Source organism: Trachypithecus francoisi, unplaced genomic scaffold (assembly GCF_009764315.1).
Source record: "Trachypithecus francoisi isolate TF-2019V2 unplaced genomic scaffold, Tfra_2.0 Lachesis_group6, whole genome shotgun sequence".
Taxonomy (NCBI): domain Eukaryota; kingdom Metazoa; phylum Chordata; class Mammalia; order Primates; family Cercopithecidae; genus Trachypithecus; species Trachypithecus francoisi.
This window is the reverse complement of record NW_022681471.1, coordinates 100,464,079-100,479,997: the sequence shown is the minus strand read 5'-3', so window position 1 is coordinate 100,479,997 and position 15,919 is coordinate 100,464,079. Positions and strand designations below refer to the sequence as shown.

The following is a 15,919-nucleotide window of genomic DNA, read 5'->3' as shown; positions in this document are numbered from 1 at the left end:
TTATGTGGCTTTCATTATACAGAAGACCTATATTGACAAAGAATTTCCAAAGCGGTGGATTTACAACATTTTTATAATATTATTCCAAAATTTGCTGTACAAATTTTTTGCAGATTATCACTTGAAATTTGAAAGTCTTTGAGTTCTTTAGGCCTATGACATCAATTTCATTCATAACTTGTATCATTGCATAACTGACTAATCTAAGAGCATTTCCTACCTTGGGTTGAAGCACAAACCACTCATCAGTTGGATTTTCAAAGTTCCATGAGTCAAAAGGAATCTCTACTTCCCCAAGGAAGCTATTACGTCCAAATCGATCATAGTGCCAGACTGACAGCTGCAGAGTTCTTGTTTCCAGCTGGGTATGGCTGATGGTGTACTGCAAACATTTACAACATTACATTCCACAAGGAGAGCTCTATCCAATTCCACGACAGGTTGAAATTTACTTCCAACATCTTTCAGATCATATCCATCAGTAATATGAACAAAACAAACCCAAAGAAAACTCTTCGTTTTTCTTTGTTTCTGCTACAATTGAAGTTCTATGCCATAAACTCATTTTGTGCCAGACTTAGCATTGAAGATATTTGAGGTAGTATTTGAGGTAGAGGTAAACTCCAGATACTATATACAAAGTGTTAGGTGATGAAGCTTATCCTCTTTCCAGTTTTATTGGTTTTTCATTTTCCTTAATTATTTTTTCACACCTACTTTGTAAACTCAAGGTTTAGTATATAAATTCTCCAACTTCTTTCTTATTTTATTCATATGAGAATCCCCAACCCAGAAAAGAATTGACAATGAGAAACTCACAAACACCAAATTTTATAAAGTCCAGCCTAAGTGCAGAGGTGAAAAGGTGTACATGTATATTAAACAGAAAGAAGATGTTGCTGGGCTAGCATTTTTTTTTGGTAACAACACTATCCAGGGCCACATGCTCACACACCCTCCAACCTTCTGCTTGTTCTATGCAACCACCATCTGGGACACACTTCGGACTGACTGACTCCTGATCTTGGATTAGTATCTATTCTTGTTCTTGCTGTTATTGTCATAATTAGCCTTGGCTCCCTGCTTCCTAAATTTACCCTCTCCCTGTATTTGGGCTCATCTTTTCAATCCTGTTATGGCCATTGAATATACCCTCTGCCTGTATTTATTCATTTTTCAGTTTGTTTTGTCTTAATATTAGCTCCTGCTTCCACACATGCTCCCACTGACACATGCAGGCTCATGGCTTTCTGGCCTTACCAATTTCCTCCTAAAATGGACTCTGACTCCATCATTCTTGGGCACAAGCCCATAAATTTCCATAGAATTGGCAATAACTTCTTCATTCCATTCTCCCTGGATGTTTCTTACCAGGCCAGATTGGTCCATAGCAAGAGAAGGGGTTAATTATGTGAAAGCTCATTGGAAAGAGATTCCTATTTTCTGCATCATTGAGTTGGATTGGGCTATATTTTATCTAGGCCACTTTTGTTGAGATTTCTCAAATCTGGCTCTTCATTTCAGCTATTCATTAACCACATACTTATATTTAGTCAAATTCTGAAATCCTAACAACAAACAGTATAGATCTATGCTATATTAGCAGAACAATGAATGTGTGCAAAATGACTGTTAAGTAGTGTCAAAACTGTGACAAACTTCTTTTAAGGAAGTCAGAAAAAGCACTGTTTGCCCAAGGGTAAAACCGATTTTTTTGGCAAGATGCATCAGCACAGATGCAGTTTGACTGGATCATCTCTATTCAAGGTTCAAATTCAGTAGCAGCAGAGACATAAACAGAATAAGAGTGTTTTCGTTTCCTCAAAAGATGTTAGAAAGGTCAAGGGTATTATGTTAATTTATTCAAATTCTAATTTTCTAAAACATATACAAGCCTTGACATGCAAATAAAATGTTCTCTGTAGTTACTTCTAAACCATTGAAGTTGTGAACAGTATCACATGAGTTACTATGAGACCATATTTAATTACCTTTAGTGTTTCATTGAATTCTGGATTGGTGCCTGTTCTGATTTTGGTCTTACGCTTATTGTTCCGGGACTTGTCAGGAAGAAGGTATGACTTGACATAACTGTAGGTAAGAAAATATAAATGTAATTATTGTGAAACATCTATTTGCAAGAAATGTTCAAAGACTTCACTGTGAATAAAAGGGGTAAAAGGCCAGTGTGCATGAGAGGAAATACCAAAGAGAATTTTGTCTATATAAGAGGATACCTTAAAATGAGAACCCTGGGCCTTCCATAAGAGAGAAGTGGTAAAATATAATGATAAAAGAGTGTGGGTTCTGGAGTCAAGCCACCTGGTTTTGAATCACTCCATGCCTCAGAGGTTTTGGTGACGTCAAGAATTTACTAAATAACCACTCTGTGCCTCAGTTTCTTTATCTGTAAAACTGGGAAAATAACAGTGTCTAACTGATGGCCTTGTGAGGATTAAATTAGTTGACACATCCAAGGAGCTACCATGTTGTACTACTCAATAAATGTAGTACATTATTAATGTTAACGGTCTCACAAACTTTTCTGGGATTAGATGCTTCTCTATTCCTAGTCTTGCCTTCTGATGTCAGAAAGTGGGGTCAATGGTAATGGGTGAGTGAAAGAAAATAGTGAAAAAGACAAAATAAACAACGACAACCTGAAGTAGTGATAGCAATTCCACCCAACACTTTAGCTTGAGCTATCTCAAGAACCTCTTGAAGCAGGGTATCACAGTAGACTCAGAAATGTACAAGATGTGTACGAGGTTGAAATGTATAAGATGCTACCAGAGTTCTACAGAGTATCTGTTGAGTTTTAGAACACCCCTTTCCAAGCTAGTCAAAATAATTACATGGGTCCTGTAGCCTTCTGAAGTTTAGTTGAGGAGGCAGGTGGACCAATTTGTAGTCAGAATCCACTCATTTGTCTATCTCAGGGTATTTGGAACCAGGTTCACTGACTCATTTATTGGACCTAGGTCATCTACTGTGCAGAAAAGGGTTAACATAGTGGGCCTGAGACTATCATTCTTCTAAATGCCTGCTTGCAAATTTGGCCCTTGGGTGGCACCTGGCAACTTGGATTTCAGGAGGATTCCCACCATTCCCAGAACGTATAAAAGTGGCTTGTTGTTCCTAAATTGTTTGTACAAAGAAAATGGCTTATGCTGAACAGGTTCTTTCCTTCTGAGAGACTGGAAATTGGTACGTGACCAGCTAAATTTCTAACAAGCTTCCTTGGTAGACAACATTTCACAAGTGTTGTCAGAACTCATCGCCAGAGGAATTAAATGCATCCTATGTGACTCCACTGGGAAAGGACCCTTGCAAAGCTTGAGCCTGATCTCCCCTGGACTTTGCCCCATGTGCCTCTGTGCTGACAAAGTCAAAGTCTGCGTGCAAAGTCCTGAGTCCTCCTAATGAATCATTGAACCTGGCAGTGGTCTTGAGGACCCCTTAGCTTCTCTCCAATGTGCTATGGTCCATACCTGCCCTCCCGGGCTGATCTCTAGAATCCTGAGAGCCTCATAATTGCCTTTTTGAGTTGTTTAATTGGGTAACAGCTTGGTAATTTTCTCTGGAGGATTTCCCAGAACAAAAATTGACAAGATGCTTTTGTATATCCTGGGTGTGCCAACATGTCAGCATTCTACTTCAAAGAGCTGCCTCTGTGTAAATTTCAAATATGTCAATCCGGAATTATGTTTTAAAAATCAGTTAATCAAGGACACAACCAGCATACATGTGCTTCAGAGAATATTTAGAAGTGTGGTATAGGAGGAACGTGACAATCAACTCTCTGAGAAGACTGAATCAAGAAGAATGCTAAGACTCTTTTGAAAAGGAAACACACACACAGACAAAAAAGGCAGTGATTGAAATAGTCTGAGGAACAAGCTATACGCTTACGCATCTGTCCTCTGTTTCTTTTCATCTCCTATGGCCAGATTTCTGCAATTCTTGATGAAAATGTAGAGCCCACCAGTTTTGTAGCAGTAGCTGATATGGAGAAGGATTTCACCACTGACTTTCACGTTGCCATAGTCTCCAGTTTCACTGTAAACACTCATCGTGCTGTTAAGACTGGTCTGAAATAAATAAGATGGAAGAAGGCATCTAGTGTCATTCTAACGATCTCTTCACAGAATCAAGCGACTTCATTCAATTATAGTTCCTGTTCTTTATAATGCGCATGGAAATCTAGGGTGAGGAAAGAAAACAAGAGTCACTTGTTTGGCTGGTATTATATAAAATCCCAGCTGGAGAAAAGACAACAGAGCTAGTACCGTCAGGAGAAAAGGCAGAAAACTTGCTTAGAGGGGAAGCATTTCCTTCTTGGGTTAGAGAATACCCTTTGCTTACTCACTTCTACTAATGAATACATTCGTAGAAGTAATGGTAATTGAGGCATTTCTTTTTTTTTTTTTTTTTTGAGACGGAGTCTGGCTCTGTCGCCCAGGCTGGAGTGCGGTGGCCGGATCTCAGCTCACTGCAAGCTCCGCCTCCCAGGTTCACGCCATTCTCCTGCCTCAGCCTCCCGAGTAGCTGGGACTACAGGCGCCCGCCTCGTCGCCCGGCTAGTTTTTTGTATTCTTTAGTAGAGACGGGGTTTCACCGTGTTAGCCAGGATGGTCTCGATCTCCTGACCTTGTGATCCGCCCGTCTCGGCCTCCCAAAGTGCTGGGATTACAGGCTTGAGCCACCGCGCCCGGCCAAGGCATTTCAAATCTCACTTCTCTTCCATCCCTGCAGCTTTCTCCATTTTCACTGGTAGACTCAAGTTCAATCTACTACAAGGTGTAGAATACATTGACTGGGACAAAGAATAGCTTATCTCATATTCTGTGCTACCAGGAGCCACATACTGCTTTCTTTGACACCTACAGGGAGCATCCCATCAGTCTCTGGGGAGCCATAACTGCAGCTTTAACAAGGACATGCCAGAAGAACATCACATATGCACAGCTTCCGTGATTTCCTTCAACTGAGTAGCTAGCTGTGTGGCTACATGAGTACTATAAGACCATGGCTTTGTAAATCTGTGTAAAGTAGCAGCCCACAAAATATACCACTACACAATAAAATCACACACCAACCAATCAGGAAAAAAGTTTTTAAAAAAAGTCCAAATCTACCAGAATCAATGAGGCTTTCGACCAGACACTAATGACATGAGACAGCTTTTAATTTATAGTAGTCCCCCTTACCCACAGTTTCACTTTCCGTAGTTTCAGCTACCCATGGTCAACTGCGGTTCAAAAATATTAAATGGAAAACTCCAGAAACAAACAATTCATAAATGTTAAATTGTATGCTGTTTTGAATATGTGAAAGGAAAATATCCTGGGCACCCAACATCACCAAGCTAAAGGAAAAAGTCAAGCTGGGAATTGCTTAGAGCAAACCTGCCTCCCATACTATTCAAAGTCACCCCTCTGCTCACTGAGATAAATGCATATCTAAGTGCCTCCTTTGGAAAGGCTAATAAGAAACTCAAAATAATGCAACCATTTGTCTCTTATCTACCTATGACCTGGAAGGCCCCTCCCCACTTGGAGTTGTCACGCCTTTCTGGACCCAACCAGTATTCATGTTACCTATGTTGATTGATGTCTTATGTCTCCCTAAAATGTATAAAACCAAACTGTGCTCTGAGTACCTTGGGCACATGTTGTCAGCACCTCCTGAGGCTGTGTCGGGGTGCTGGTCCTCAACCTAGGCAAAATAAACTTTCTAAATTAACTGAGACCTGCCTCAGATTTTCAGGGTTCGCAAGCAGCATGATGAACTCTCACATCATACTGCTGCATCCCACCCTGGATGTGAAGCCTCTCTCTGTCCAGTTGGAGCCACACTGTAGATGATACTTGCCCATTAGTCACTTAGCTGTCTCAGTTATCAGATTGACTGTCCCGCTATCACAGAGCTTGTGTTCAACTCATTCTTATTTTACTTAATAATGACTCCAAAGTGTAAGAGTAATGATGGTAGTAATTTATATACGTCAAAGAGAAGCCAAAAGTGCTTTCTTTAAGTGAAGATATGACCTTGGTGCTTCTTGGCTAGGGTTTGGTACTATGCGAGGTTTCAGGCATCCACTGGGGTGGGTGGAATGTATCATCTGTGGATAAAGGTGACTACTGTAAATGTAATAAAATTATGCTTTGGCACTAGAAGTGAAAACTGTGTATCTTAGTAACTGTCACAAAAGACCACCTGGGCGGTATTTCATAGCTGACCCAATAGTTTCAAAACCACTTTTCTGTGAACCACTGGGAAGTCAAGACTACAGTAAGGACACAGGGACCTTAGACTGTCCTCTTTTTCGTACTTTGCTTTTGGTAAAAGCCATTATGTTCCGCCAATTTCTGGGAGTAGAGACTGACCAAAGAACAGGATGTGGGTGATGTGGTCACATGTCTTCTAAGCTTCTTCCCAGGCAAGAGCAGACCAATAATTCCATAATTATTTGGAAATTACAGCTTAAAGAAAGTCAGTGAGTGACCTAATCTGTCTTTCTTATTCCTAAAACAAAGCAACAGAATTTTCATGTTTAGCAGGTGGCTTTGAGCAATGCTTTTCAAACTTTAATTGCATAGAAATCACCCAGATACCTTTTTAAACTGAAAATGCTTATCTCTTCAGTCTGCGGTGAGGTCTGAGATTTGGCTGTTCTAACAAACTCCTAGGCCTGCAGTTCCCAAACTGTGTATCGAGGTACCACAGAGCACCACAGCAAACACAGGGGAATCACAGAAAGATTTTAAATTATCAAGGGAAATACAAAAACACCTATCAGACACCATGTAAGCTACTAACTAGTAATTCACAGTGTCAACATTAAAACACACTTTATTCTTTTCAATGAACTCCCAGTTGTTTGAAGCTGAGTTTTTGGCAGTTGCTGCAACAAAAAGCAAGTATTGCATAAAAACGAATATGAAATGGGAAATGAAAGTAGTGATGTCCAATCAGATTCCAAGATTTGGTAACTGTGTAGTGCTCAATAGGCACACATATCCTATTAGTGGTAAGTAATAGGTACTATTTAAGGATGAAATGAAAATACTATTTTTCTTTCCATTTACTTGTAGCATTTTTTTCAAATGGCTAGTTAGTTGTTAGGATACAGTGCTTATTAAATTGTTTGGGTCTAAATACTTAATAAATGGACTAGTCAGGTGCTACTTTTAGTGTGGGAGTGCCAGGAAAGAATTACTGAGACACTAGGGGCTTTTTGAACTGAGAAAGTTTTGGGGTATCTGTTCCAAGTGATGCAATGTGCTGGTCCATGGAGATTTGAGTAGCAAAGGTTTCAAGAATAAGCCCCAACCTCCTCGTTCCAAATGAGAAAATTCTGGCTCACAAAAATTGTTGGTAGGGCCAAGAAATAAAGCAAGATCTCCAGGTTTCTAGTCTGAGGACTACCCCACCATACCTGATTGCCTCCCTATATCACTGATTTGTGTCTATACCACATCTCTGTAGCCACATTTTCAAAGAAAATCCTCTGTAAGCAGAGGGCCCCTATGGATAGAAGGAAATTTAGGAACCCACAAATACGGAGGCTTGTGAGAAATTCAGACAGCTATGGCAATTTTACTACTAACTAAACTATATGCTCTTAACCAAGCTAAGGCTCTGATTTAAAATAGATGTTTACTTCAAAGGTTTTGTTGACAATACATCATTTTAGACCATGTGTCTTTGAGTGGTGTTAGGATTCCAATGTTTAATGAATTGGAATACTTGGGTTCTGATAACCTCATCAATCTTTTAAAAGATAACCTCTGGCTAATTGTATATAAGTCCGAAAAAGATAAATATGGGACAAATTGCTTAATCATAGTTCCCAGGCCATGAAATTTGTGAAGTATGGTTGGAAAGAACAAAAAGGAAAGGTTGAAAACTCACAGTGTCTGAGTCAGCATCAGGCACATTTAGGTAGGTCCACTTCCTGTCAGAACCTGCTTGAGAATTCTTTAGAGAAGTCATCCAAAGATCAAAAGAAAAAACGCGTCAGAGCAACAGAAATCAGAGAAGCCAAGAAAAAGACTTACAGACACACAGTTAGATACAAGGACACAGGGCCTTCCTCTCAGAAAAGGCCTTGAACACTAACGTAAGAAAGGACTTTATTCTGTAGGCAGTGGGAAGCTATTGACGGTTTTGAGTAGCGGACAGACCTGATTGGGCTTGTGTTTTAGGAAAATGACTGGCAACAGTCTGGAGGACAGTTGGGGAGTTTAGAGAATGGTGTCAGGGAAAGTGTCAGCAGATAACTGAAAAATAATTTATAGGCTTGAGCTGACTGAGCCTGAACTAGGGAGTGAGGAGATTTTAAAACCTGGGTGAGGACTGTGGAAGAAGGAAGAAATCAGGAGCCTGAGAAAAAACTCATACCAAATTAGACTGAAAGGTACTCTGTGGGCAAAGGGCAAGCAGGATCTTACAATGACTTTTAACTCATTATCACATATTGTCCTAAGAACATTTATATCTCCTTTGGAAATGCACAGAAAATCAAAAAGAGAGAAGAGAAACTTTCCGCACGTCCTAGTGAACTGCTTACAGTTGATAGGCCACTTGCCAGACTGTGGGTGTTTGTAGATAACTGAGAGGACACTAAGGCATCAATGCTTTCTTCAGTCTCTTCCAAGGAGTCCTAAAAAAGAAGGGGAAAAATCAGTGGGTTGGTTTATTTGTTTTTCTAGAATGTCTTTTCACTTGAAAAACCACTTTCTTTCATAAATGTTTGAGAATCAGATAAAAATATCTAGAAATCCCTCCGTTCCTAGGTTTTTCTCTTTTTCTCTCCAGTCAACCTGAATTATACCATCAGAGAAGTGGGCAGGGATAGTGGGTGGAGAGTGGGGTCTCCTTTCTAATGGTGCTTACTTTATAGAAAGAACATGAAATTTGGAATCATACAGACCTGGGTTCAATTCCTACCTCTAAGGTGATTCATGTTGGGCAATGTACTTATGTTACTTTAAAATTAAAAAAAAAATTTGTGTGCACATGCACACACACACACACACTGCCAAGGTGATGGTAAAGTATATCTCAAAAATCTCTCCACTAGGATGAACTAGATATCGGACTCTCATCTCAAATCTCAGATTCTACTTTTCCTTTCCCATTTCTTTTTCTCCTTCATGATAAAGTGGCTTTTTTTTTTTTGCCTAGTTATTTAAGTGATATATTTTCCTAGTAAAAACATTTCAAGCAATATAAATAAATGGAAATTAAAAACTTAGGTCTCTCATTAACATATTAATGATCAAATTCCAATATTTTTGATTATATGATCACATATATATATACACACATACACATATACACATAGATAGATTATATCATGCATACTGCTTTTTATTATGGGCACTTTTTTTTTGCTTCTCCTCTCCTTCTTCCCCTCCTTTCACACCAGGCAAAATTAATATTTGGCATCCTGCTGCACATATTACATTCCATGTCTTTCTCCTTGTTTACATTAAAAATCATATAAAAACATACACACACAAATCTAAGTATACATTCATGGGAATTTTTTTAACTGTTGTTTTACAAATCAGGATTATGATGTACACTTCTGGGCTTGCTTTAAAAAAGTGTTTATTATAAGATACAGCATATTAAAAAGTACATAAAATGTAGATGTATAGTATAATAACAACATCAAATGATCAAGCAGAAGCTCCCTGTGTATCCTGTCCATATCACAAGCCCCTTTTCCCCCAGGGAATAATTAGTATTTTAACTCTTACGGTTAACCACATCCTTGCTTTTATTTATAGTTTAACTGCATAAGCACATACTCTGAAACAAAAAGATTTTGTTTTGCCTGTTTGTGAACTTCGTGTAAATGCAATTAAATGCTACACATTCCTTTGCATTTTGCTTTTTTTGCTTAATACTGCCTTAAAATTCATCAAAATTGTGGCATATTTTTGTAGCCCATTCATTTTCATTGTCACTTAATATTCCGTTGTATGATATCCAAAACTTTATCCATTCTCTTGTTGCTGAATATTTGGGTTATTTTCAGATTTTTTTCTATTGTGACCAACACTGATATGTATATTCTGTGAATATGTATCCTGGTGCATATACACACACCACAGTATACACACAACACAGTATATATATTCACACACTTGAATATATACCAGTGAGAGGAATTGTCAAGTCATGGGGTGAGCATATCTCCACATGCTTATCTACATCATTTTAAAGATAATGTCAAATTTTCAGAAGTAGTTATATCAATTTACAGTCTAATCAGTAGTGTATGAGAGTTCCTGTTGCTCCACATCCTTGCCTGCAAACAGATGGTATTGTTAGATTTTTTTTTTTCATTTTTGCCAATGCAGTAGATGTTTACAGTCTTCATGATGTTAATTTCCATTTCTCTTTTACTAAGTTGAATACTATTTTGTGATAGTCGGCCAACTGGATTTCCTGTTTTGTGAAATACTTGTTCAAAAATTGCTTTTTTTTTTATATTGGTTTATGGTAAGTTGTCACTTAACGTCATCCACAGGTTCTTGAAAACTGCAACTTTAAGTGAAAGGATGTGCAGCAGGTCCTCAAATAATGTCATTTCATTAAAACATTGATGAGGGAAAAAAAGGTTTTGTTATACATCATTTTGCTGAAAGTGGAAGTTTCCAAGAATCTGTTGATGACGTTAAATGAGAACTTATTGTAGTTGCCTTTTTCTCACTGATGATCCCACAAGATGAGTTGGAATATCTTGTAAAATAGCATCTTGTAAGAAAGGGCTGGCTTCATGGATGAATTCTTCTGAACATTTGAGGAAGAATTAATGCCAATTCCTGTCAAATTCTTCCAAAAATTTAAGAGGAGGGAACACTTCCAAACTAATTTTATGAAACCAGCACTACCCTGATAGCAAAGTCAGACAAGGATACTCCAAAAAAAAAAAAAAAAAAAAAAGGACAATTGCAGGCCAATATCCCTGATAAACCATAGATGCAAAAGTCCTCATCAAAATGCTAGCAAACTGAATTCAGCAGCACATGAAGAAGCTCATTCAACCTGACTAATAAGTGGGATTTATCCTTGGAATGCAATGATGGCTTAACATAAACAAATCAATAGTTGTGATAAACTGCATTAACAGAATGAAGGATAAAACCCATATGATCATCTCAATAGATGCAGAAAAGGCACTTGACAAAATCAACATTTCTTCGTACTAAAAACTCAACAAATTAGATAAAGAAAAAATTTACCTCAACATAAAATCATACAGGGCAAGCTGTTAGTTAGCATTATACCCAACATTGAAAAGCTAAAAACATTTCCTCTAAGATCAGAAAAAATGCAGTATGCCCACTCTTACCAACTCTACTCCATATAGTGCTGGATGTCCTAGCCAGAGCAATCAAACAGGGAAAAGAAATAAAAGGCATCTAAATTGGAAAGGAAGAAGTAAAACTGTGTTTGCAGATGACATGATTTTATATATAGAACACCCTAAAAACTTCAGCAAAAAGGTGCCAAAACTAATAAGCTCTTTAATTCTGAAAAAATGCATCCCTATTATTTTTTCAAATTGTCCCTTTTCTATATTTTTATGTTTTGCTCTTTGTCGGTATACAATTACCCAGTGATCATCACATAAAGTACCAGTCTTCGTATTTCTTTACTTTCTTTTTAAAAGTGGATATTAAAAAATTCAGACATTCACAAAATAGAATGAATAGCATAATGAACCCTTATAACTGATTACCCAGTTTTAGCAATGATCACTTTTCCAGCTATTTTCCTTGCTGCTTATTTTTTCTCCCACAACTTTATTGAGGTATGACTTACATACCATAACATTTACCTATTGTATATATGCAATTCAGTGATTTCTAGCAAATTTAGAGTTGAGCAAACATCAACATAATCCAGTTTTAGTATATCATCAATCCAGTAAGTTACCCCATGCCTGTTTGCAGTCAGTCCCTACTTCTTCAGTCCCTGGCAACCATTAAACTGCTTTAATCTCCCTATCAATTTTCCTTTCATTGACATTTCATATAAACATAATTATATGATATATAGTTTCACCTGGTTTCTTTCACTTAGCATAATATTTTCAAGGTTCATCCATGTTGTAGTATGTGTTAGTACTTCATTTTTTTTTACTTCTGAATAATATATCATTGTATTCCATCTATTCACCAGACATTATTATTTTCGCTTTTGGGTTATTACGAATAATGCTGCTATAACCACTCATGTGTAAGTCTTTATGTGGACATATGTTTTCATTTCTCTTGGGTAGATACCTAGGATCAGAATTGCTATGTCATGTAGTAAATTTATGTTTAACTTTTAAAGAAATTGTGAAACTCTTTTACAGAATGGCTGTAGGTAGCATTTTGCATTACCACTAGCAACGTAGGGGGGTTCCCATTTCTCTGCATCCTCATTGACACTTATTATTATGTCTTTTTAATCACACCCGTTCAAGGGGGTGTGAAGTGGTATCTCACTGTGATTTTAATTTTTGTTTCTCTGATAACTAATGATGTTGAACATATTTTAATGCGGCTATTAGGCATTTGAAAATTTTCTTTGATTAAATGTCTGTACAAATCTTTTCCCCATTATCTAATATGATTATTTGTCTTTTTGATATTGAATGTAAGGGTTTTAAGAAATATATTCTAGATACAAGTCCTTTAACAAATATATAATTTGAAAATATTTTTCCAGTCTGTGGCTTGACTTTTCATGTCTGTAATGGTGTCTTTTGAAGTGTAAACATTTTTCATTTTGATGAAATTCAATTTATCGGTTTTTTTTTTCTTGAACACATGCATCATGCTTTTGGTGCCATATGTAAGAATTATTTGCCTAACTCAAAGTCATGGAGATTTTCTCCTAGGTTTTCTTTTAGAATTTTATGGTTTCACTTCTTACATTTAGGTTTATAATCCATTTTGCGTTACTTAGTTTCTGTATGGTATATGTTAAGAGTCAAAGTGATTTTATGTTTTGTGGTATTTGGATATCCAGTTGTCCCAGTATGATTTGTTGAAAAGGTTATTCTTTCCCCCACTGAAGTACCAAAAATCAATTGGCCATAAAGTTTTTTTCTTTCCTGAAATCTCAATTCTATTCCATTGATTGCCAATGCTTATGTCAATACTGTGTTGTACTGATAACTATAACTGTAGGGTAAGTTTTTAAATCTAGTAGTATAAACCTTCCAACTTTGCTCTTTAAAATTGATTTAGTTATTCTGGGTCCCATATATTTTCATATAAATGGTAGAATCATATTTTCTATTTCTACAAAATTATCCTGCTTGTATTTTGATGGGTTTGCATTGTCTATAAATTTATTTGGAGAGAATTTCCATCTTAAAAATATTGAATCTTCTAATCCATTAACATAGAATATGTTTCTACTAATTTAGGTCTCCTTTAATTCAGAAATATTTTTGTTAATTTCAATGCACATGTCTTAACTTTTAAAAATGAATTTAATTCTTACTTTTGAAAATTATTTTTCATGCTATTATGAATGGACTTATATTCTTAATTTCATTTTCCAATTGATTATTGCTAGTATATATAAATACAGTTGATTTTTGTGTATTAATCTTATCTCCTGCAACCTTGCTGAACTTATCAGTTCTAGTCATATTTTTGTAGATCCTTTAATATCTTCTACATACAGAATCATGTCATTTTCTTCTTTAGTATATTGATATAAATTATGCTGACAAATATATAGATTCATTCTTCTACCCATAGTTAGCATAAAACTTACTTATTGCTATTTTTATTCACTGCTAGATTTTAATTGATATTATATTTAAAGTTTTGCATATATATTCATAAACTAGTTTGACTTGTAGTTTTATTTTTTAAACTATTTTAAAAATCAAGTCTGAGTGTCAAGATTATACTGGCTGCATATAATGAATGTAAAGATTTTAATGGTTTTCTAAGATCAGGAATAGTTTAATAGTTTAATAATGTTGGAATTAGTAATTCTTTAAAGGTTGAACATGAGTAAGCTTTGAAATAATTTGATCTCACTGCCTACCTCTCTTTTGGAGGTAGATTTTAAAGTATTTTCCCAGTTTTTTGTACTACAGAAAATGTTATTTCATTTTATAACTCTAAATTTCCTAGTTTGCTTTGGAAAAACTATCAATACCATTTTACATTTGTGTTCTATTTCTTCCAAGGAGTCCAAATTTTATTATAGCAATTACAGAAATCTGAATATCAGAATATTAGACTGGGAAATAACCTTTACAATAATCTAATTTAACCTTCTCATTCTAGAAATGAGTTCACTGAAACATTAATTTTCACATAATTTTGTCTTAATTTAGAAGTGAATTTATTGGTGGTAACTTGAGATATAGCAATGTTCATGTAAATATGTAATCAGATATGTCTAATAATATTTGGCTTAGGAAAATGCTAGGATCCCTTATTTCCCAGGTTTAGATTAAGTGATAAGCCTTTAACCAGAAACTGAAATCCCCAACATGTGTTTTCTTAGACATAACCTTCACTCATTAACGTGATTGACCATTACGTTTTCTAAGTTATTCTTTCTGTGTTTATGTGTTGACTGTGAAGACTAACAGGAAGAGATGATTGTATATCCTCTCTTTACTCTCAACTCATCATCACCTAAAAGTGTAACCACTTGCAGCAAGATTATGCCCTTATTTCCTCCTCATCATTATATTTTCTTCCACATCCAACTTACCTTGTCTAAAGCCCCAGGGACAGACTTGCTTCTTATGCTTACAGTATCCTCTAAGTCTTCTGTAAATGACTCACTCAAATCTAACTCAGATCGACTCCGATCTGGAAGGTGGAAAGGAAAAAGAAAGACGTGAGTCATCCTATTTTGTGAGAAGATTTCATTTTTTATTGCGAGTGTTTCACCTTTATTTCAGTTCTTTTTAGGCACAGATCATAAATAGTGCCATGAAAGCAACAGTCGGAGTCAGTAACTTCATACTGTTTATGACAACATACTTCCATTTTTAATAATATTTTGGTAATTGCCTTGGACCAAATTACACTTATGTGTTCATGTCTCCTACTATCACAGGAGGTTAAATGTTTTACTGTAAAATGCTATGTTTTAAGCTGTTTAAGGCAACTGCTTTGCTCCTAGACTTTAAAAACCTCTCTTAGAATAGGCCCTTAAATTTAGAAAAAAATAAAACCTTAACAATTCTTGCTTGCAATATTTAGAGAATTCACTGTGTTTTCAGATTTGACATAAAATTCAATGCAACTGATTCTAAACTGCCACTTTGAAGTGACATAATATGTTCCTTTCACACAAAAAGGAGAGGCTATAGATGCAACGAGAGGAAGTTCTATTTCTTAAGGGACCAAAACATTCTTTCATCAGAAAAACATCTTGTTTTCAGTTTTGAAAATACAAGTTACAGAGCAATACACCTCTTAGTAATGCTGTAGACAGCTTACCAAGTCAGCACAGCTTATTTCCACAAAATAGTTCTATACCAAAGCACTACTGAGATTGATATAGTTACTTATAAATGAGAAAGACTGGAGAGAGTAATCAAGTACTTAAGTTTGAATTGATGAAAAAAATAATGCAGAAGTGCTTAGCATAGGCCTGACACAGAGTATGTACTCAATTAACAGGAGTTGTTGAGTCGAAGTAGTAATGGAGGTAGACCCTATGATGTTGGTTTCTAAATTAGTTTAAAAATTTAATTAACAGGTGAACAGCTTTTTACTCCTGAGCAAAATGTAGCAATAACCACACACATTTAGAAAACCCTTTGGGAGCTGGCTGGCTAGAACAGACACCTCAATTCAGCATACCGAATCCTGCCTTAGGCTTTATGCATATATCATCATTAGGTAACAGGTAGCTT

The 15,919-nt window shown here is 36.3% G+C and overlaps 1 protein-coding gene across 1 annotated transcript in view; it reads right to left on the bottom strand.

Moving 5' to 3' along the window:
* Positions 1-15,919, bottom strand: part of SYTL5 (synaptotagmin like 5) — a 125,948-nt gene that overhangs the window by 16,416 nt on the left and 93,613 nt on the right. Inside the window, exons 9-13 of the mRNA XM_033202097.1 lie at positions 14,764-14,864; positions 8,576-8,668; positions 3,913-4,091; positions 1,992-2,091; positions 221-382 (exon numbers count right to left, since the gene is read on the bottom strand). Of these exons, the coding sequence (XP_033057988.1) occupies positions 221-382; positions 1,992-2,091; positions 3,913-4,091; positions 8,576-8,668; positions 14,764-14,864 (635 nt within the window). The remainder of the gene's footprint in view (positions 1-220; positions 383-1,991; positions 2,092-3,912; positions 4,092-8,575; positions 8,669-14,763; positions 14,865-15,919) is intronic.